General features: G+C 49.2%; 1 protein-coding gene across 1 annotated transcript in view; it reads left to right on the top strand.

The window, feature by feature from the left end:
* Positions 1-23,536, top strand: part of GLG1 (golgi glycoprotein 1) — a 126,475-nt gene that overhangs the window by 88,281 nt on the left and 14,658 nt on the right. Inside the window, exons 9-20 of the mRNA XM_070760682.1 lie at positions 1,619-1,740; positions 5,079-5,180; positions 5,301-5,454; positions 6,437-6,574; positions 9,213-9,299; positions 10,884-10,946; positions 12,725-12,838; positions 16,005-16,093; positions 16,184-16,301; positions 16,847-16,939; positions 21,488-21,625; positions 22,720-22,843. Coding sequence (XP_070616783.1) covers positions 1,619-1,740; positions 5,079-5,180; positions 5,301-5,454; positions 6,437-6,574; positions 9,213-9,299; positions 10,884-10,946; positions 12,725-12,838; positions 16,005-16,093; positions 16,184-16,301; positions 16,847-16,939; positions 21,488-21,625; positions 22,720-22,843 — 1,342 coding nt within the window. The remainder of the gene's footprint in view (positions 1-1,618; positions 1,741-5,078; positions 5,181-5,300; positions 5,455-6,436; positions 6,575-9,212; positions 9,300-10,883; positions 10,947-12,724; positions 12,839-16,004; positions 16,094-16,183; positions 16,302-16,846; positions 16,940-21,487; positions 21,626-22,719; positions 22,844-23,536) is intronic.

The raw sequence follows: 23,536 nt of genomic DNA, 5'->3' as shown, positions 1-23,536 counted from the left end.
GGAAGACCACCATCATACCTCCGGAACCGCTTTCTACCGCACGAATCCCAGCGGCTGATAAGGTCCCACAGAGTTGGCCTTCTCCGGGTCCCGTCGACTAAACAATGTTGTTTGGAGGGCCCCAGGGGAAGAGCCTTCTCTGTGGTGGCCCCGACCCTTTGGAACCAACTCCCCCCAGAGATTAGAACTGCCCCCACCCTCCTTGTCTTTCGCAAATTACTTAAGACCCACCTGTAGCGCCAGACATGGGGGAACTGAGACATCTCCCCCAGGCTTTTTTTAAATATTTTATGTTTGGTATGTGTGTATTGCATGGTTTTAAATGATGGAGTTTTTAGATGTTTTTAATATTAGATTTGTTTTATTGTAATATTGCTATTATTGTTGTTGTGAGCCACCCCGAGTCTTTGGAGAGGGGCGGCGTACAAATCTAATAAATTATTTATTATTATTATTATTATTATTATTATTATTATTATTATTATTATTATTATTATTATCATTATCGAGTGCCCAACACGGATTCTCCCTGCCCCTCCTCTGTCGGTTCTATGAAGAGAAAAAACCCTGTAGAACTCAGGTGGTTCTAGTTGTTCCCGTTGAGATTAATCTTAGTTGCTTAATGAGTATTGTAGTCTGGATTCCAAGAGGGAGAGGCTGCTCTCCAGAAGACAAAGGGGCAGCAAAGCATGGGAAATTTGGGAAAAAAATAAATTCCTCCTCGGTGATTCTTAGAGTATACAGTATCTATAATTATACAAATAATTGCTTTGGTTTGGCAAGATTTGTGTCTATAGGTGAGGAATAATAACTGCTCAGAAGTAAATAGAATAGCATAGCATGATGATGTTTGTCCATTATGTTCAAAGAGGACCTTGATATCTAACAGGTTGTTGGCTGTCCACAATGTGCCCGCAGGTGGTTGGTGAGGCCTATATGAGCACGAAATGTTCTGCCACATATTGGGCAGACGTGTGGGTGCCATTGTCACAGTATTTGAAGCTCTGGCTTTGTGGAGTGCTCGCTTCTTTTCTGCTATGAATGTTCTTCTGTCCTCAGATGTCTGGTAGCATAGCTTTGTTGTCACTTTGAATGACAATTGAATTAGTATACATTAAAAATGAAATTTCATTACATACAACTCTTAAAGTGTCACCACCTCTAATTTTACAGTACATAAACATGACACGATAGATAGATAGATGGATAGTAGATAATAAATAAATAAATTCAAAATCATGTATATAGCCACATGTATTATATGACACAGAGAACAGACCCACTTGTCTTGGTTCCTGGGGCCTGATAAAGGGGATTTGGGTTACAAATATCTGTACCCTTGAGATGGTGGTGGGGTAGCCTGACCCTTTGCCTGTCTGAATATCTGCTCCATATGAAAGAGTCAGAGGCCAGCCATTTGCTCTTGACTGAGTTAGGGTGGAAGAGCCTTTGCCCCAAATCTTTGTGGGCTCTTGGTCATGCTGTAGTTGCAAGGGTGACCTCTGTGCTTCAGAATCATGGTCTCCTTACAGAGTCCTGGATTGAACTGGCGGAGAGGCAGCTGCTTGTCCCAGCGACGATACTGGGTCTTCAGTTTTGGGTTTTCTCCCTCCTTCAGCTTCAGACTCTGATCCAGGAGGTGGACCCTGTGGCGGATTATCGCATCGATCGAGCTTTGAATGAAGCCTGCGAGTCGGTGATCCAAACGGCCTGCAAGCACATCCGTGCCGGAGACCCCATGTAGGTGACCAAACCCTGCCTGCCCTTTTCTCCCGAAGTAGTTCCGTGTTTCTTTGAGATGGGAGGAACCCACGGAGGGAGGGATAGATTCCAAGTACAGTGGTACCTCATGATACCAACCCCTCGTCTTACGAACAACCCGAGATACGAACCCGGGGTTCAGAAATTTTTTGCCTCTTCTTACGAACTTTTTCCTTCTTACGAACCCGACGACGACGATGAGAAGCCCCGCCGCCCGTCTGTCGCTTTTTGAAACAGCTGGGGGGCTTCTCAGCATCCTCCTGAACCCGAACGCCAAACCCGAATTTCCGGGTTCGGCGTTCGGGAGGCCGCCGAGAAGTCCCCTGGCTGTTTTAAAAGGTGACAGCCGGGCGGCGGGGCTTCTCGGCAGCCTCCCGAACGCCGAACCCAGAAGTTCGGCAAAAGTTCGGGTTCAGGAGGCCGCTGAAAAGCCCCACCGCCCGGCTGTCACCTTTTAAAACAGCTGGGGAGCTTCTCAGCGTCCTCCTGAACCCGAATGCCAAACCCGAACTTCCGGGTTCGGCGTTTGGGAGGCCGCCGAGAAGCCCCCCGGCTGTTTTAAAAGATGACAGCGTGGAGCAAAGGGAGGCTCAAACCGCCGGCGGCTTTAAAAAGCGGCATGGAGGGATGGGGAAGCTGAAGCCGCCGGCAGTTTGAGCCTCCCTTTGTTCCACGCTGCTTCGCCCTGCCTGTCATCCTGGCTCAAGCGGGCAGCGGCAAACCGCCTTTGTGTTTTTGGCTGGGGGGGGAGGGAGTTAGGAAGGTCCTCCTGCTTCCCCCCCCAGCCGAAAACCCAAAGCCGGTCTGCAGCCGCCTGCTTGAGCCAGGACAGGCAGGGCGAAGTGGCGTGGAGGGATGGGAAGCTCAAACCGCCGGGCGGCTTCAGCTTCCCATCCCTCCATGTCACTTCACCCTGCCTGTCCTGGCTCAAGCGGGCGGCGGCGGACAGGCTTTGGGTTTTTGGCTGGGGGGGGAGGGAGTTAGGAAGGTCTTCCTTCTCCCCCCCCCCCAGCCAAAAACACAAAGCCGGTCTGCCGGTGCCTGCTTGAGCCAGGAGGACGAAGCGGCGTGGAGGAATGGGAAGCTCAAACTGCCGCCGGCTTTAGCTTCCCATCCCTCCACGTCACTTCGCCCAGCCTGTCCTGGCTCAAGCGGGCGGCAGCAGACAGGTTTTGGGTTTTTGGCTGGGGGGGAGCAGGAGGACCTTCCTAACTCCCTCCCCCCCCCAGCCGAAAACCCAAAGGTGGTCTGCCGCCGCCCGCTTGAGCTAGGATGACAGGCAGGGCGAAGCGGCGTGGAAGAATGGGAAGCTCAAACCGCCGGCGGCTTCAGCTTCTCATTGCCCCGCGGGCGGCGATAGACCGCCTTTGTGTGTTTGGCTGGGGGGGGGGGGAGCAGGAGAACCTTCCTAACTCCCTCCCCCCAGCACTTCGCCCAGCACCACAGGCAGGGCAAAGCAGCATGCAGCAAATGGAGGCTCAAACCGCCGGCGGCTTCAGCTTCCCATTGCTCCGTGGGCGGCGGCAGACCGCCTTTGTGTTTTTGGCTGTGGGGGTGGAGCAGGAGAACCTTCCTAACTCCCTCCCCCCCAGCACTTCGCCCAGCACCACAGGCAGGGCAAAGCAGCATGCAGCAAAGGGAGGCTCAAACCGCCGGCGGCTTCAGCTTCCCATTGCTCCGTGGGCGGCGGCAGACCACCTTTGTGTTTTTGGCTGGGGGGGGAACAGGAGGACCTTCCTGACTCCCTCCCCCCAACGCTTTACCCAGGATGATATGCATGGCAAAGGGGCGGGGATGGTCGGGAGGCTCAAGCCTCCTTCGGTGGTGGCGGCCGGCTTGCACGCACGCATTAATCGCTTTCCCATTGATTCCTATGGGAAACAATGTTTCGTCTTACGAACTTTTCACCTTACGAACCTCCTCCCGGCACCAATTAAGTTCGTAAGACGAGGTATTACTGTAGTCTCTTTGGACTGAGGAAGATGAGAAGAGATTGGTGTTGTGTTGATGCGTTAAGAGTCACGCATCTTCCTGGCCACTTCTACGCCCCTCAGTTATCAGGGAAATAAACCGTTTTCTGCTGATTCAGAGTGACTAGTGGTAAAATTTGGGGGAAAAAAAAGCCTCTGAGGGATAAATTGGGCTCTAAAGCTGCAGGTATTGATATAATTTTATTTTACAAGTAGTCAGAGCAGTGATGCCGAACCTTTTTTTCATCGGGTGCCAAAAGAGCATGCGCACAAACTATCATGCATGTGCAAACGCCCACACCCATAATTCAATGCCTGGAGAAGGCAAAAACAGCTTCCTCCGCCTCCCAGAGGTCCTCTGCAGGCTGGGAATGGCCTGTTTCCCAACTTCTGGTGGGCCCAGTGGGCTCATATTTCACCCTCCCCAGGCGCCAAAGGCTTCCCTGGAGCTGGTAAAAACACCCTCCGCCATCCCTCTGGAGGCTCTCTGGAAGCCAAAAACACCTCTGTGCGAGCCAAAAATCAGCTGGCCGGCATACACATGCCAGTAGATATGGCTCCGCGTGACACCTGTGGCACCCTTGCCATAGGTTCATCATCACTGCCCTAGAGCCTAAAATTTATGTTGTTAAGTCAGTGTTTCTCAACCTTGGCAGTTTGAAGATGTGTGGACTTCAACTCCCAGAATTCCCCAGCCAGCGTTGCTGGCTGGGGAATTCTGGGAGTTGAAGTCCACACATCTTCAAACTGCCAAGGTTGAGAAACAATGTGTTAAGTGAAACATTTGTTAGGTGAATTTTGCCTTACACGCACATAAATTTAAATATTTTTTAATGGGTGGGTCAACATCCGTACTTTAACATTTTTGTCCATGTTCATATATCTGTACACATAATCTTGTATAATAAATCAATTTTCACTGTTTTTTACTTTCCTTTTTTTGTATCCATTTATACCACATTGTCCAGATAGAATAATAGTCCAAATCTTTTTTATCGTTCAATTCCATGGTTAATCTATCCATTTCTGCACAATTGAAGATTTGTTAAATTATCTCTTTATCTCTAGGTACCTTTGAGTCCTTCCATTTTTGTGCATAGACTTGTCTTTTCAATGCCGCTTTAAGTTGGTCTTACAGATAAGCAATACAGGGAAAGGGTGGACCAGAAATAGACCTCTCTTCTCCATCCAGAGAAGGCTGTGTGGTTGCAACAAGCAGTCGGTTTGTGGGCAGTTTGGTTCGCTTGCCTGCCTGCCTGCTTGTGAGAGGCTAGCGGTTGTAGCACCTAACACGAGAGCTTTCGAAATGCTGAATTTGCAGTCTTAACTCTTTACTTTCTCCCGTAGGATTCTTTCTTGCCTCATGGAGCACTTGTACACAGAGAAGATGGTGGAGGATTGTGAACACCGGCTCTTAGAGCTTCAATACTTTATTTCACGGGATTGGAAGTAAGTGTTGGCTTGGGGCTTTGAGGGGCTTTGCTTGTGGACTACCTGGTCCATTGCCGCTGTGGGGGAGCCAGGAGACCACCCAGGAATCTCACGCTGATGCTCTTTGGGCTCCCCTAGGTTGGATTCCGTCCTCTACCGCAAGTGCCAAGGCGATGCCTCTCGACTGTGCCACACCCACGGCTGGAATGAAACAAGCGAGATGATTCCGCCTGGAGCCGTCTTCTCCTGCCTCTACAGACATGCCTATCGCACAGAAGAGCAGGGAAGAAGGGTAGGCATTATCCCTTTGTCATCTTGACACACCTTGGTGCTTCTCAGAGGATAAATATGGTTTGGGCCAGGGGTAGGCAAAGTTGGTTCTTCTATGACACGTGGATTTAAACTGCCAGAATTCCTTAGCTAGTATGATTGGCTCAGGAATTCTGGGTGTTGAAGTCCACAAGTCATAGAAGAGCCAAGTTTGCCTACCCCTGGTTTGGGCGAATGCAGTGGATTTTGTTCCTGAAGGAGTTTTTGAATTTTCCTAAGGAAACAGAGAAACGGAGCAGAAGGTCTGGGAACATCTGGGAACACAATGCAGTGTTTTTCTGGACAGGTTGCTTGGATCTTTATACTCCAGCCTGTCAGGCCTAAGCCATCATTCAAGTTGGAGACCCAGTTCAAATCTGGGTGTCCCCTCTAATGTAACCAACCCCTCAATATTCTGGAGTCCAACATTTTTTTCACTTACTACCACTTACTACCACTTACTACCAGGGGAGGTGGTGGTCTTATTATTATTTATTAGATTTGTTTATTTATTGTATTACCACAAAAAGTTGGAAAATTATATTGTACCCATTTTACGGGAAGATCTCTTTCCCAGTGTTACAGAGGTGTAACTGAAATTGTGGGGAAAAAAGATTTTGCAGGCTATTGCTCAGCTGTAAATGTGGATTGATTGGATATATTTTTAGTTGCCTACAACAAGAATTGCAGCTTGACCCATTTGGTTCAATTGCTGCCTTCGTGTCATTTATTTAAGTACTTTCTGATTAAGTAACTTTTTAGCCATTCAGATATCAATAAAAGTAAGAATTGGAAGGGGACTGCAAAGAAAGTAAGACTCAAGAGGAGACGATGTTTTGATCTGACACTGGGTTTGACCAAAAATAGCTGGAGAATTGGTGTCTGCTTTTGGAAGGGGAAAAAAACACCAAAATGTTTGGTTGGGGCAGGTTTGTTCATTACAAATGTCCATATCTCTTCGGTAGTTATCTCGAGAATGCAGAGCAGAAGTACAGCGAATTCTGCATCAGCGTGCTTTGGATGTGAAACTGGATCCAGCCCTCCAAGACAAGTGCATGATAGATTTAGGGAAGTGGTGCAGTGAGAAAACCGAAACTGGACAGGTAACTGGCATTCATTCTTTTCAGAATTAGACTGGATTAGACTGGAATTATTATATTTGGGGCAAAGCAGTGGTTTTTACCTTCCAATATCTCAATTTTTAAAGGGCATCACTTTTCTTCAGGTTTAGAATATGAGCATTTCTTTTACTGCTGTAACTTAACTGCTTTTAATGGGAAACTTGGATTGTTTGTGGGACTATGTGTTGGTCAAAGAGAATTTGTACAAGTTTGAAAGCATGCAAGTGCAAGGAGATTAATAGGTACCATTTTGGTGGGAAAGTATCAGCATTCTGTACAACTTTGGCAAATTAGCCATTGTGGTCACATGACCACAGAGATTGTCTTTGGACAACGCAAGACACAGAGATGAACACCGTGCCCTGGAGTCAGACGTGACTGGCAGGGAAATCTTTACTGAACGTATTAGAAAAATAGCATAGTTGACTAGACTAGAGAATTGGCTCCAGCGACCAGGACAGGGAGGTGATCATGCAGATACTCTTTCATACTTTGAATACTGTCCTTGCTGTTTTTTGCAGTGCGGTTAACGCTACAGGTGTTGCTCAGTTAGCAGCTGCTCATTCCGCAACTACATAAAATTAGAATGGTGCTGAATGAGTCGTGGTTATGGCCTCCTCAAAATTCTGGTCATCGCCATCGCACAATTGCAATCTACATGGTTGCCGAGCAGCTTGCTCTTACAACAGTTGCGACATCCGCAGTCACGTGATTGCAATTTGCTCCTTTCCATGCCAGATTGCCACAAGCAAAATCAACGGTTGATTGAATTCAGCAGGAAATAATAAAGGAAGAAGGGAGTTGTGAGATTGGTGGCCAAAAAACAGGATGGCTACATTATTAAATTGTTAAGGGTGTTTGAGATTATGGATGTTAGGGGGAAATGTGTGGTGCAGAGGTGGGCAACTCTGACAAAATATAGGACCCATGGACTTCAGTTTCCAGAATTTCTGAGCTGGCATGGAACCGAAAATTGAAGAAAGAAAAAGAAGGAACTTGGTGGCAAACCTGGGAAGAGAATTCAGGCTAATTGTTTTGCCTTTTGACATCCATTCCAACATGTTAATATCAAAATTCTAATGGAGCAAGAAGAATCCCAAAGCAGGAGGTGTTTGGGGCTCTTTTTCATAAGAGGTTTCTCTAAATTGATTTTCTTATTCAGCATAATGAGTATTTGAACCAAACGGGGAACATTTTCTTCATGCAACCTTATCTTGCCTTTCTCCCAAGGAGTTTGATGAAGGGGAGAGTGGTTTTGGCACTTGCTCCTTACAGGTAGACAGTTAAAAGGCAATTTGCATACTTGAGTGAGGATTGGCTGCCCAAAAGCTGTTTGCCACAGACAGGCCAATTGCCTAATCAGCCAGAGAAATAGGAAACGAAGTAAAAGATTCAGAACCAGAAATATTGTAATCTAGTTGGGAAATATGTGCAGATTAAAATTTAAGAAACCAAGCACATTCCATATGCAAGAATTGGTTTTAGCATTGTGCATTAATAGAAAAACTGAGTTGGAAGGAGGCCTTCTAGTCCAGCCCTCTGCTTAAGCAGGAGACCCCATACAATTTCAGACAAGTGTCTGTCCAATCTCTTAAATCTTCAATGTAGGAGCACCCACAATTTCTGGAGGCAAGCCATTCTATTGATTAATTGTTCTAACTGTCAGGAAATTTCTACTTAGTTCTAGGTTGGTTCCCTCTTTGATTAATTTTCATCCATTGCATCTTGTCCTACCCTCAGCTGCTTTGGAGAGTAGCTTGACCCCCTCTTCTTTGAAGTGGCTCATCAGACATTGGAACACTGCTATCATGTCACCACTGTGCCTTTTTAATTAGGCTAGTCCATGGGTGTTAAACTCACATTGTCACGTGATATATCACAACTTTTTCCTCCCTTTGCTAAAATAGAGGTGGGTGGTGGCCAGCATGTGATGTATCCAGCCTGCGGATTGTGAGTTTGATACCCCTAAACTAGACACACCCAATTTCTGCAATTTTTCTTCATATGTTTTAGTCTCCAGTTGCTAATAATCTTTGTTGCTCTCCCTTGTGCTCTATACCAAATCTCAACATCTTTATAATATTGTGTCCACCAAAACTGGATGCAGTATTCAAGGCACTAGAAAGCAATATCAACACGACATCTTGATTTTGTTCCTCTGTTAAAGCAGCTTAGAACTGTGTTGGCTTTTTTTGATGGCTGCAGCACACTGCTGGCTCATATTTAAGTGTTTGTCCACCAAGACTCCTAAATCCCTCTCATAATTACTGCTATTAAGCCAGGCATTATCTACTCAGTACCTGTGCATTTGGTTTTCCTTGCCTAGGTGTTTTAAGCCGAGTATTTTTAGCTAAAAGAATGATCAGCTGAGAGGCCAATGGCATTTCAGAGCGATGTGAATGTTAGCTTTCTTACTTCAATACAACCTGGAGTAAGAATGATGACTTATTGGGCCAGGATTTGTCAGAAAAATGATATATAACACCATTTCTAAAATCCATAGCAGAATCCTGGGGATATTTTCATGGAAAAATAAGTAATACAGAGCCATTTCATTGTGCATTTGGAGGACTCTCCAAGGAGTAATCAAATTGAACAATTGTTGTTTTTTTACATGCAGGAACTTGAATGTCTACAGGACCATCTGGATGATCTGGTAACTGAATGCAGAGAAGTCGTTGGAAACCTTACAGAGCTGGAATCTGAGGTGAGGGGACTTTTCTTCCCCACTGTTCATTGGTGCTTCACACTGAGTCATTGTCAGGGGATTGCAAACTGCGCTTCATCTTCCAGTGTCTGGAATGGTTAGGCCTTGAGAAATAGCCATAGGCTGCTATCCCTGGTTGTGGCAGATAGGCAGACAAATCTATTAATAAATAATAAGCAAGGCCTTTGACTTTTCCAATCCAAAATGAGAAATTATGTCAAGAGGCTTGGTCCAGTATCTGCCCATCAGTGCTGTACCTCTAAAAAAATAATCCAGAAAAGAATGGGAACCAAGCTAGGTACAATGGGAGAAGTCAGGAAAAGAAAATCTGAATTCCAAAGTGGAATTACAGTGTTCCCCCGATTTTCGCGGGTTCGAACTTCGCAAAAAGTCTATACCACGGTTTTAAAAAAAATATTAATTTAAAAATACTTTGCGGTTTTCCCCCCTATACCATGGTTTTTCTTGCCCAATGACATCATATGTCATCACCAAACTTTCATCCACCTTTAATAAATATTTTTTTAAATAAACTTTAATAAAGAAACATGGTTAGTAATAATCTAAATGGTTGCTAAGAGAATGGGAAATTGCAATTTAGGGGTTTAAAGTGTTAAGGGATGGCTTGTGATACTGTTCATAGTCAAAAATAGTGTATTTACTTCTGTATCTCTACTTCGCGGAAATTCAACTTTCGCGGGCGGTCTTGGAACGCATCCCCTGCGAAAATCGAGGGAACACTGTAATCCAGTTTCTGGTTGTGGGGAAAAAAATTGAATTCCAGAAATCATGTTCTGCACGTTTTCCTTACTTTGTGATAGTTTTTATATCTTTACGTTAATCAGATGTTTGTTGGGGGATTCCTTCTTGCTGAGATAGCAGAGGCTGTTGCAGATACTTAGCAAAAATATCAAGTAGCCAGTTTCCAGAGAGTAACTTTATTGATTGAGTAAGCAGAGAGACTTAACAGAAGTTTGACAACAGAATTAAGTGGAGGAGTCTCCATGTTTTCTCTCAAGCTTGTCATTCATACTTGGCTTAATCCAAGTGCCTGAGAAGAAACAAGAAGAAGCCTTTTCTATTGGTGGTGCCTTAAACAACTTAAGGGAAAAGGACAGGACAGGACAAATGGTGGTGTGCAAGGTTTGTGACGTGTATGCATGAGAAAAGTATGGAAAGTAATATTTGCTGCAATCTTTGCTGAGATGCTTTGGCACGTATGTCCAGATATCCCCTCATAAAAGCAGAATGAACAAAGGAGATGCTATAAAAGCAATTTTCTATAAAAAGAGAATCAAAATGTAAACTTGGTGGATGAAGATAACATCCTTATCTAGTCCTGGAGGAAAACAAAGAAAAGTTACAGGAATGGGAAATAAGATGGTTTTAAATTCTTAGGACAAATGAACTATAGGATAGCATTATTACCATCATCTCTGGCAATCCCTGCAGCATTTATGGCCTGGTAACTATTTAATTGCCATTTGAATTGCCAAGAAGTATTAACTATCTCAGAGTATTGTTTGTATTAAAAACTGGGCATGACCCAGAGTGAACTGACTGGTTTCTGGGTTCTCCTGACAGGATATCCAGATAGAAGCCTTGCTGATGCGAGCATGTGAACCCATCATCCAGACCTTCTGCCATGTAAGTGTGGATTCTTTCCCGTCGTAGTTATGACTTCTAAACCACCCATCTTCTACAGAATATACATATATTGTAACATCCGAGGGAATATGAGTAAGTGCAGTGTAGTAAAATGCACTGTTCCTACTTATCTGTGTAACAGAAGGGGGTAAATGTAGTCTGAGGCCTTGTATTACAGTGCAGCTTTGCTGGCTGAGGAATTCTGGGAGTTGAAGTCCACGAGTCTTAAAAGCTGCCGAGGTTGGAGACCCCTATTACAGTGGATCATTTGTGTGCCAGAGAGATGGAGTTAGAAGAGCAAGCGGAGGGTGGAGAGCCTGATCCCTGGAGCCATCATCCTTGTCAGATCAGTTTCCATTCAACCTTCCTCTCCCTTTCTCCCCTGCTTCAGAAAGGAGTTTTTTGCTATGAGAATTAGTTCAGGGAAGCAGAACAGGGTAAAAATGCTTGAGGTGTGCCCTTCCGAACCAGTAGGAAAAGTGAGCAGATTTCACCTGTGAGATAATTGAAATGGTTTGCTCAGCTCTGGCCTGAGTCTCTCAAGATGGCGGATGTTTGTTGGAAGGTGGAGACGATACTCGTGCAACGCTGCTTTAGTACTCTGCATAATGAAGCCAAGCAAAACCAGCATTTTGGAATGGAATGCAGGTAGTCCTCAACTTACAATGGTTTGTTTAGTGACCGAAGAAGTCACAACGGCACTGAAAAAAGCCGCGTATAGCCATTTTTCACACGTGATCATTGCAGCATTCCCCGGGTCGTGTGATTTACATTCAGATTCTTGGCACCTGCTTCACATTTATGACGGTTGCACTCTCCCTGGGGACACGTGATCCTCTTTTGTGACCTTCCAACATGCCAATTTAACAACTGTAGTGATTCACTTAACAACTGTGGCAAGAGAGGTTGTCAAGTAATTCACTTAAATGTTTCACTTCATGACAGAAATGCTGGGCTCAGTTGTGGCCATAAGTCTAAAACTACCAGTATGTCAGAAAGAGTTTCAAATTTTACTTTGCGTAGAATTTCTGCCTTATGTACGAACTGGCTTTTAATTTTCACACTCATGTCTCTGTGGGATTTGAATAGCATTTGATGAGAGAATTCGGTTTTATGGAAACATATGCTGCAGAGAGGAGGGGATCAAGCTATTTTCCAAAGCCCCTGAAGGCCAGGCAAGGAATAATGGATGAAAACTGATCCAGGAGAGATTCAACCTAGAAATAAGGAGGGATTTTCTGACAAGGAGAACAATCAGCCCATGAAACAGAAGTTGCCTTCAGAAGCCATGGGAGCTTTATCACTGGAAGCTTTCAAAAGGAGACAGTGCTGCCATTTGCCAGAAGTGGTGTAGGGTCTCCTGTTTGGGCTGAGGGTTGGACTAGAAGGCCTACAAGGTCCCTTCTAACTCTATGATTCTATTCTATATAAAAATTAATCCTGCCTGTATTTCCCCATTTTGCTGTCCTGGGGATGTGCACTGGGATGCAGCTTTAAATTCCCTTGGCAGTCAGCGGTTGGCAGTGCCAAGTGGGAATGGAATTAGTGGTTGATGTGTTGAGGAAATACGACTGAGGGCAACGGGATTGTTCTGGGGCCAAGACTGGCTATTTCTCCCTCACCTTCTAAGGTGATAGTTGAGTTCACGCAGACCTCTTGAGACTTTTCCAAGTTATGATTTATGCCTTCCTTAATTTGACAGTGGAGGCTGCCAAGAAGGGAGCGAGTTTCTGCCAGACAGTCATTACATGCCCTTAATTGTTCCTTCTCCCCTTCAGGAAATGGCAGACAACCAAATTGACTCAGGAGACCTCATGGAGTGTCTCGTTCAGAATAAACATCAGAAGGAGATGAATGAGAAGTGTGCAGTTGGAGTTACGCATTTCCAGCTAGTGAGTACAGCCGTTTTATTCGTTTATTCCCAGCTGCTTGTATGTTGCCAGTTCTAGCAACTCAGGGGGACTGATTGTATATATCAGTGTAAAAGCATCCATAGAATACTAATAAAAATAATATTCTTCAGCTACTGCCATCACTTGGAAGGCCTTCCTGCCCAATTGCTGTCTTTAAAAAAGGACAGGCATCTCCATTTTTCTAGAAACCTAGGAGTGCATTCTACTGGAGTGCCAACTGTGCTTGAGAAAGAGAGCTGCCACTTGAAGCTCATCCCTGGATCCAAACTCCCCAGTTTCTTTCAGGATGGGTACCTGGAGCAGAAAACCATAAAGACCTGGTTCTTCTGGCAAGTCTGGGGCCATTGACCTCGGGTCGATGACTAGCAAAGTCCATGAATGTATGGATGGCTGTTACTATTTTAAATTGAAGTGTTTTTTTATATATATCTATACCTGTTTTTGTTGTGAGCCGTACTGACTTCCTAGGCCCTAGGGAGTTGGGCAGCATAGAAATCAAATACAGTGATACCTCATGATACGAACTTAATTGGTGACGGGAGGAGGTTCGTAAGGTGAAAAGTTCGTAAGATGAAACAATGTTTCCCATAGGAATCAATGGGAAAGCGATTAATGCGTGCAAGCAGAAAACTCACCCCTTTTGCCTCATTGCTGCCGGCATTCAGATCGTTCGGGGGTGGGTAGAGGAGGGGGGAGACGGGGGGGGGGGGGAGAGAGACAGTGCAGACTGCCCAGAGGGAGCCTCATGGGTGGATTGGGTAGACAGTTACTGTCCGGCTGCAATGACTCAAAGGGAAGGGAGGCGGAATACGGGAGGAGGAGGGAGGCAGCCTCCACGCTCCAGGAGCTAATTGGCCAAAGACGTTCCCAGCCCAGCGCTTTTACATTGATCCCTTTCTCCGCCTCCCTCCCAGCCTCCGGACCGCATTCGCCTTCCTCCCGCCCGCAGCCGACTGACCGTGGGATCCTTCCCGAGCTCGGAGAGCTTCCTGGGAATGAAAGCTCGCGAATGCAACAAGGGCGAAAACCAGTGCTGCGAAGACCAGGCGGCGCTCCAGAGCCTCTGCGGCATGTTAAAGACTGCCTCCTGCCTGCCCCTGCTCTTCTGCCAGAGCGGGGACAGGCAGGAGGAAGTTATGCCGGATACGGGCGATGGGTGGGACAGAGGGGTGGGGTTAAGCCTCCTTTGGCGGCTGGGGAGCTGCACGGCTTTGCCTTTTGCTGGGAGGGCAAGTGAAGCGCCGGATCTCCTGCCTCCTGCCTCCCCCCCCCACCCAAATGTCTCCGCTGTAGCAGCTGCTACAATAGACTTCCACGCCTTTCGTACGTGCCTGGCGGGAGGTGAAGAGTGCTTTGCCCAGTGCAAAGTTGACAGCAAGCAGCTCCGCAGTCGCCGAAGGAGGCTTAACCCCACCCCTCTGTCCCACCCATCGCCCGTGGCCAGCAGAAGAGCGGGGATAGGCAGGAGGAGGTTATGCCGGCCACGGGCGATGGGTGGGACAGAGGGGTGGGGTTAAGCCTCCTTTGGCGACTGCGGAGCTGCTTGCTGTCAACTTTGCACTGGGCAAAGCACTCTTCACCTCCCGCCAGGCACGGACGAAAGACGTGGAAGTCTATTGTAGCAGCTGCTACAGCGGAGACATTTGGGGGTTTGGCTGGGCAAAAGGCAGGAGATCCGGCGCTTCACTTGCCCTCCCAGCAAAAGGCAAAGCCGCGCAGTTCCGCAGTCGCCGAAGGAGGCTTAACCACACCCCTCTGTCCCACCCATCACCGGTGGCCAGCAGAAGAGCGGGGATAGGCAGGAGGAAGTTATGCCGGCCACGGGCGATGGGTGGGACAGAGGGGTGGGGTTAAGCCTCCTTTGGCGACTGCGGAGCTGCTTGCTGTCAACTTTGCACTGGGCAAAGCACTCTTCACCTCCCGCCAGGCACGGACGAAAGGCGTGGAAGTCTATTGTAGCAGCTGCTACAGCGGAGACATTTGGGGGTTTGGCTGGGCAAAAGGCAGGAGATCCGGCGCTTCACTTGCCCTTCCAGCAAAAGGCAAAGCCGCGCAGCTCCCCAGCCGCCAAAGGAGGCTTAACCCCACCCCTCTGTCCCACCCATCGCCCGTATCCAGCATAACTTCCTCCTGCCTATCCCCGCTCTTCTGCTGGCCACGGGCGATGGGTGGGACAGAGGGGTGCAGTTAAGCCTCCTTCGGCGACTGCGGAGCTGCTTGCTGTCAACTTTGCACTGGGCAAAGCACTCTTCACCTCCCGCCAGGCACGGGCGAAGGACGTGGAAGCCTATTGTAGCTTGCCCATGGCCGGCAGAAGATCGCTCTTGCCCGGCTTCACACGAGGCATCAGGTCAGCATTCTGGGCGGGCGGGCAGCAGACGAGGAGGGGGAAATCCTCCTGCAGCAGCTGCCACAGCCGCCGGCTTCCCCGCCGCCCACCCGCACAGAATGCTGACCTGATGCCTCGCGGGGAAGCCAGGCAAGAGTGATCTTCTGCCGGCCATGGGTGAGCGGCGGGGAGTCGGGGCTGCTGGCAAGCGTCCCAGCCCGGCTGTGACCTTTTAAAACAGCCGGGCGGCTCCCCAGCAGCCTCCCGAAGCCAAACGCCAAACCCGAACTTCCGCGTTCGGCTTCGGGAGGCTGCTGGGAAGCCCCCCGGCTGTTTTTAAAGGTGACAGCTGGGCTGGGGGGCTTCCCAGCACACACCCCCAACCCCGAACCCGGAAGTTCGGCAAGAGTTCGGGGTTCGGGAGGTTGTTGGGAAGCCCCCCAGCCCGGCTGTCACCTTTTAAAACAGCCGGGCGGCTTCCTAGGAGCCTCCCAACGCCGAACCCGGAAGTTCGGGTTTGGCGTTCGTAACTCGAAAAAAGTTCGTAAGAAAAGGCAATTTTTTTCTGAACCCCGGGTTCGTATCACGAGTTGTTCGTAAGACGAGGGGTTCGTATCTTGAGGTACCACTGTAGATGGATGGATGGATGGATGGATGGATGGATTTGACAGGATCAGCCCAGTTAATAGAAAGTGGGCTCCTTGTGGTCCCTTTCTTCAAGAAACTCGCCTAGACCTGGGGGGGGGGGGGGGGTGTCGGACACATTCAGGGGAGTTGAGGGCTCATGCTCTCTGCTCTCTTCTTTTCTTTGTTCAGATCCAAATGAAGGATTTCAGGTTCTCCTACAAATTTAAAATGGCCTGCAAGGAAGACGTGCTGAAGTTGTGTCCCAACATCAAGAAAAAGTATGTCTGTGGTTTTCCTCCATAGCTTGGGGCTGCCTAACCGCCTTTCGTCTGGTCTGGGGGAAGACCTCATGCTTCTTTTTTCTTCAGGGTGGACGTGGTGATCTGCCTGAGCACCACGGTGCGCAATGATACCCTGCAGGATGCCAAAGAGCACCGCGTCTCTCTCAAATGCCGCAAGCAGCTGCGGGTGGAGGAGCTGGAAATGGTAAACGGGCCCGGCTGCTGTCCGTCCATCCGTCTGTCTGGCACAGGTTTCTCGGGGAATCTGGTGGGACGCCAGTTAAAAACACAAGACTGCCACTCGTTGCTTATTTATTTTCCCCTGATTATCCTCTGCTGCAGTTTGTGTTCCCCTCTGGCATTTTGCCACAAGAAGGCGGTCCTCTAGAGTGTCCAGGGTGTTGCCCAGTCTGATTCCCTCCAGTCTCAGAATCGTTTCTCGGCAGGGTTTGGAGGCAAGGCTTAGGCCCAATTCAGGCTCCTACTGGAGGACAGCTGAGGAGAGCTCAGTCCTAAATAATGCTTTTTTACGCTGCGTCTTAAGGCTAAGCCCGAGTGCTTTGAATGCATGTCATCCTCCCCTTCACCCTCCTGCAGACCTGGGATTCAGTTCAATGGTTTCGTGGGATCTTGAAAAGCGCAGAGTGCTTTGTGACTTCGGTTCGATCTAAATAAAGCTGCCAGTTTGCTCTGAGCTTCAATGGCTGCTCTTGTTTCATTTTCCTCTTTGGATCTGAATTTGCCTTGCAGACTGAAGATATCCGCCTAGAACCAGATCTCCATGAAGCATGTAAAACTGACATTAGGAACTACTGCCAGAACGTTCCCTACGGCAATGCCCAGGTGATGAGAGGCTTATAGAGATGTATCCCTAGGTGTTTGTGTGCACGTTCGTCAAATTTTCTCCAAGGTGTAACGATTCTGGTCTCCGCTCCTCGTATATTTTATTGCAAAGCAGTGGTGCCTGAGCCGGATTTGAGGTTGCCTTTCCCAGCACTTGGGAGAGCTGCTAATTGAGAGTATGTATGTACAGTATATGTGTAGTTATTAAATTTATATGCTGGTCGTGTCACCAATAAGGTGGGTAATGAATGGCAAAATGATAAATGTATGATAATACAAAGCCTCTAATCCGCATGCCATCCTTTTAAGTTTTGGATATGATTTACAAAGCTTCCATAATTGCTGTTGGAATGTGCCTGCGATAGAATAGCATATTTTTTAAATGACCATAATGAATTTATGGTAACTCTATTTCATTTGAATTAACTTAAAATATAAGCTTATAAAATACAGTGATACCTCAAGATACGAACTTAATTGGTGCCGGGAGGAGGTTCGTAAGGTGAAAAGTTCGTAAGATGAAACATTGTTTCCCATAGGAATCAATGGAAAAGCAATTAATGCGTGAAAGCCCAAAACTGAGAAACCGGGAAGCCGGCCGCCACCACCAAAGGAGGCTTGAGCCTTCCTTTGCCCCACGCTGCTTCGCCCTGCCTGTTGTCCTGGGTGAAGTGCTGGGGGGAGGGAGTCAGGAAGGTCCTCCTGCTCCCCTCCCCAGCCAAAAACACAAAGACAGGCAGGGCGGAGCAGCGTGGAGCAAAGGGAGGCTGAAACCGCGGGCGGCTTCAGCTTCCCATTGCTCCGCGGGAGCGGCAGACCGCCTTTATATTTTTGGCTGGGGGGGGAAAGCAGGAGGCGCAGGATCGGGCCGGCGGTGGGCGCGCCGTGAGGTAGCAGGTCAGCATCCTGGGCGGCTGGGCGGAGGGCGAGGAGGCGCGGCCGAGCGGACCTGGCTCCGGCTAGACCTCCAGCGAGAATGGGGCCGGCAGTGGGCGCGGTGGCAGCGGGTAGCGGCGAGGTTGCGTCCGATTCGGGGCTGGCGGCCCCCAACGCAATGGGGAACATCGGCGCGGGAGGCAGGAGAGGACCGGGCGACTGGAGCAGCAGCGCGGCTTCTTTTTGCCTGGGAGGGAAGGTGAAATGCCGGCGGCTCTAGCAGCTGCTACGAGCGGCATTTCACCTTCCCTCCCAGGCAAAAAGATGCCGGGGAGAGGGGCACGCCTTCCGCCTGGGAAGTCCGGCCCCATCATCCCAGAATGCCGGCAACTTTTTGCCTGGGAGAGAAAGTGAAATGCCGCTCGTAGCAGCTGCTATGAGCGGCATTTCACCTTCTCTCCCAGGCAAAAAGATGCCGGGGAGAGGGGCACGCCTTCCGCCTGGGAAATCCGGCCCCATCATCCCAGAATGCCGGCAACTTTTTGCCTGGGAGAGAAAGTGAAATGCTGCTCCTAGCAGCTGCTACGAGCGGCATTTCATCTTCTCTCCCAGGCAAAAAGATGCCGGGGAGAGGGGCACGCCTTCCGCCTGGGAAGTCCGGCCCCATCATCCCAGAATGCCGGCAACTTTTTGCCTGGGAGAGAAAGTGAAATGCCGCTCCTAGCAGCTGCTACGAGCGGCATTTCATCTTCTCTCCCAGGCAAAAAGATGCCGGGGAGAGGGGCACGCCTTCCGCCTGGGAAGTCCGGCCCCATCATCCCAGAATGCCGGCAACTTTTTGCCTGGGAGAGAAAGTGAAATGCCGCTCCTAGCAGCTGCTACGAGCGGCATTTCATCTTCTCTCCCAGGCAAAAAGATGCCGGGGAGAGGGGCACGCCTTCCGCCTGGGAAGTCCGGCCCCATCATCCCAGAATGCCGGCAACTTTTTGCCTGGGAGAGTCAGCTGCGGGCGGGAGGAAGGCGATTGTTCCGCTGCCGCCAGCAAGGCCTGGCTGGCAGCGGAAGATGTAACGGAGCCCACGGGGGATTCGCTTTCCTCCCGCCCGCAGCCGACTGACCGTGGGCTCCTTCGCAACCTCGGAGAGCTTCCAGGGCATGAAAGCTCACGAAAACCAGGAAGCTCTCCGAGGTCGGGAAGGAGCCCACGATCAGTCTCGGCTGCGGGCGGGAGGAAAGCGAATGCCACGGGGCTGGGCTCGGCTCCCCCCTCGGCTCCCCCCCTTACCAGCCCCGCCGCGGAACGCTCCATTCTGTTCCCTGCCGGCCTGATTGAACGGCCGGCGGTCTCCATTCAGGGAACAGAATGGAGCCTTCCGCGGCGGGGCTGGTAAGGGGGGGAGCCGAGGGGGAAGCCGAGCCCAGCGTGGGCTCCTTCGCAACCTCGGAGAGCTTCCAGGGCATGAAAGCTCACAAAAACCAGGAAGCTCTCCGAGGTCAGGAAGGAGCCCACGATCAGTCTCGGCTGCGGGCGGGAGGAAAGCGAATGCCACGGGGCTGGGCTCGGCTCCCCTCTCGGCTCCCCCCCTTACCAGCCCCGCCGCGGAACGCTCCATTCTGTTCCCTGCCCGCCTGATTGAGCGGCCGGCGGTCTCCATTCAGGGAACAGAATGGAGCCTTCCGCGGGGAGGCTGGTAAGGGGGGGAGCCGAGGGGGAAGCCGAGCCCAGCCCCGTGGCATTCGCTTTCCTCCCGCCCGCAGCCGAGACTGATCGTGGGCTCCTTCGCAACCTCGGAGAGCTTCCAGGGCATGAAAGCTCACGAAAACCAGGAAGCTCTCCGAGGTCGGGAAGGAGCCCACGGTCAGTCGGCTGCGGGCGGGAGGAAAGCGAATGCCACGGGGCTGGGCTCGGCTCCCCCCTCGGCTCCCCCCCTTACCCGTTTGAGCGGCCGGCGGTCTCCATTCAGGGAACAGAATGGAGCCTTCCGCGGCGAGGCTGGTAAGGGGGGGAGCCGAGGGGGGAGCCGAGCCCAGCCCCGTGGCATTCCCTTTCCTCCCGCCAGCCCCTCAAGTTGGATGCACCCTCGCTGGCCCGCTCGGCCGCGCCTCCTCGCCCGCCGCCCCGCCCAGGATGCAGACCTGCTGCCTCGCCCCACGCCCGCCGATCCTGCGCCTCCTGCTTCTGCCCCCCCCCAGCCAAATATACAAAGGCTGTCAGCCGCCGCCCCGCGCAGCAATGGGAAGCTGAAGCCGCCGGCGGTTTCAGACTCCCTTTGCTCCAGGCTGCTCTTCCCTGCCTGTCAGACCGTCTCTGTGTTTTTCGCTGGGGGGGGGGGGGGAGAGCAGGAGGACCTTCCTGACTCCCTGCCCCAGCGCCGGACCTCCTGCCCTCTCTCCCAGACAAAACCCCAAAGTGGCCTCCCGAACCCGGAAAGAAGCCCCGCCGCCGGCTGTCACCTTTTAAAACAGCCGGGCGGCTTTCCAGCAGCCTCCGAACGCTGAACCCGGAAGTTCGGGTTTGGCGTTCGTAACATGAAAAAAGTTCGTAGGAAGAGGCAAATTTTTCCTGAACCCCGGGTTCGTATCACGAGTTGTTCGTAAGACGAGGGGTTCGTATCTTGAGGTACCACTGTATAAATCTTTGAGACCGCCCTCTACCACATAGCTCCCAATGACTGGTAAAGGCCCACAGACAATATTGGCTGACGGGTCCTTGGGGTAGGGGCTTCTCTGTGGCTGCCCTGGCTCTCTGGAACCAGTTATCTCCTAAGATCCGGACTATCCCCACCCCATTGGCCTTCTGGAAAGCAGTAAAGACCTGGCTTTTCAGATAGAGCTGCAGCCGTTGATCTTATGGTGGTAACCAGTGAGATCCGGCCATGAATGGTATGCAGGAGTTTAACTGTTTGTATTGTAAGTTGCTTTTTAAACTGTTTTTAGAGGTTTTGGTACTATTGTTGATGTCTTGTATTTTTGCTGTGAGCCCCTAGGGAGTCCCTAGGGAGTTGGGTGGAAGGAAGGAAGGAAAACAGACAATTTTTTTGCTTTAGCCGTTCTTGTTAATTTCTTGAGTGTAGCCAAAACAGAAAATGCCTTAACCTTGCTTTTCTCTCTAGTTGCTTCTGCTTGGAACAAGAGACATGGGTTGAGCCATGAATGTGGCCCTTCACTTTTTTGAAGCATTCTGGAATACTTTGTAATCAGTGCTTCTATAATAACCAGTTGCTGAAAACATTCATTTTGAAATTGCCATGCTAGTGGTAGAAATGGCTCCATTTCAAATTCTTTCTTGCTCCTGAAATTAGGGTTTTGCTTACTGTCAAGTTAAACATTTTGCTACTAAAACTTCAAGAATGTCACCTTGTGTTTCTCAAGCTTGGCTAATTAATTTTAGATGTAAACCATGGCTGGCTGTGGAATTCTGGGAGTTGAAGTCCGTACATCTTCAAGGGCAAGGTTTAAGAAACAATAATGCTATATCTGCAGTCCAGGCCTTGCAAGGGTCAATGCTGGGCTGGGATTTGATGCTATCTAACATAAGTGTCTTCTTACCAAAATGCATTTTGACCGAAGAGTGTAGTCTTTCACTCATACCAGGTCTGTTTCATTAGTGCTGCCCTCTTACAGTCAGTGCTTCTCAATGTTTGCTTAATCAATCTTTTCCTCTCCCTGCAGATCATTGAGTGTCTGAAAGAAAACAAGAAACAGCTAACCAGCCGCTGCCATCAAAAAGTCTTCAAACTCCAAGAAACAGAGATGATGGATCCAGAACTGGATTACACCCTCATGCGGGTGTGCAAACAGATGATCAAGGTAAAGATGACCAATCCTTGCCCCAGGAACGTCTTGGCCTAAACATTGGGAAGGAAAGGGAGACAGCCGCTGGATACACGGTCTAATTGGATTTTAGTCAATCAGAATAGAGCTGGAGGAGACCTTGGAGGTCTTCTAGTCCAACCCCCTGCTTAAGTAGGAGGCTCATACCATATCAGATAGGTGGCTGTCCAGTCTCTTTTTAAAAGCCTCCAGTGATGGAGCACCCACAACAACTGAAAGCAAGCTGTTCCACTGGTTAATTGCACTTAATGTCAGTAAGTTTCTCCTTAATCCCAGGTTGCTCCTCTCCTTGATTAGTTTCCAACCATTATTTCTTGTTTTTCCTTCTGGTGCTTTGAAGAATAGGTTGACTCCCTTCTTATTTGTGTCAGCCCCTCAAATGCTGGAACACTGCTATCATGTCACCCCTAATTCTTCTTTTCTCTAGACTAGCCAAGCCCGATTCCTGCACCTGTTCTTCGTATATTTTAGTCTCCAGGCCTTTAATCATCTTAGTTGCTCTCTTGCATAGGTTCTCCTGCTTGATCAGGGAGCTGGACTAGAAGAACTCCAAAATCCCTTTCAGATTCTCCTCTTCTCCCTTCTCCTCCCCTCCATGTGGGAAAGAATAGCAATAGCCACCTAGATTATATGCTGCTTCACAGTGCTTTACAGCCCTCTCTAAATGGTTTACAGAGTCAGCATTTCCCCCAACAATCTGGGTCCTCATTTTATCCATCTCGGAAGGATGGAAGGCTGAGTCAACCTTGCTCTGTCAGGATTGAACTTTTGGCAGTCGACAGAGTCAACCTGCAATACTACATTCTAAGCATGGCTTCACTATGGTTCCTGGGGATGGGGGTAGCTTTATGGGATGGGCATGGAAGACTCAGGATATTTGATGCCCTCATCCCTCATTTCCTCTGTGTAAGGAAGGTGAACTATTGGAGTTCTTGGAGGAAGGATGAATCTCCAAGCCAGTCCAGGCAGGAGGCTCTCCACCCTGCCTGCCCTCTTTCCTAGTTGAAGGAGATGTCCAAGCATGGGAAATGTTTCTCTTTGCTGAGTTGTTTCTCCGTCTCTCTTTGCAGAGGTTCTGCCCAGAAGCAGATGCAAAGAACATGCTGCAGTGCTTGAAACAGAACAAAAACAGCGAGGTGATGGATCCCAAATGCAAGCAGATGATCACAAAGCGCCAGATTACCCAGAACACAGGTAATGGTCTGGGGCTGCGCAGAACAAGAACAGGACGGTCTGCCTTCATTCGTGGGAGAATTCTGTTTGCCCTGCAGGACAACCTGAGTTTAGGGCTTTGAAGTGAATTGAAAGCCTACAAAAGGAGTTCACACTTTTCCTTTGATTGTGTTCCTTACACGTGCTCCTCTGCTTTCTTGTTCTGGAGTGTATTCTTTGTGTGTGTTGTTCGCTTTTATTGTGCAGCACTGAGCGCTCTGATTTCTAGCCACCTGCCTGCATTTCAAATCACCACACCCACACAGCCTGTCTGAGCAGAAGGTCACACTTGCTTTTCTATAGGGTTTGCATTTTTGTCTGCTCAAACCTAGCCCAGGCCTTCCAAGTAAAATTTCCTGTGAGGGTCACCAACCTGTCTTCTCTGTACAGAGCATTTTGTTATTTCAAAGTTAACTGAAATATAATTATCAAGTCTACAGAAGTATTTGGTTGCAACTTACTAAATATATTTGACTCAAGGAGAAAATGTTGTAGCTCAGAGAAGAATTTACCTGGCTTATGGAAAGTCCCACATTTGGACTTTGGCTGCTTGAAAGAATCTCAGCTAGCAGGGCTGGGAGGGATTTTGGCATAGACAAGAGATGAATTCACTAAAGACTGAACATGCAACCACAAAAGGAGGAAGGAGGGAGAGATTGCTGAATTCTGCATTAG

Source organism: Erythrolamprus reginae, chromosome 9, assembly GCF_031021105.1.
Source record: "Erythrolamprus reginae isolate rEryReg1 chromosome 9, rEryReg1.hap1, whole genome shotgun sequence".
Taxonomy (NCBI): domain Eukaryota; kingdom Metazoa; phylum Chordata; class Lepidosauria; order Squamata; family Dipsadidae; genus Erythrolamprus; species Erythrolamprus reginae.
Note: the sequence above shows the minus strand (reverse complement) of the source record. Positions and strands in the feature narration are given on the sequence as shown.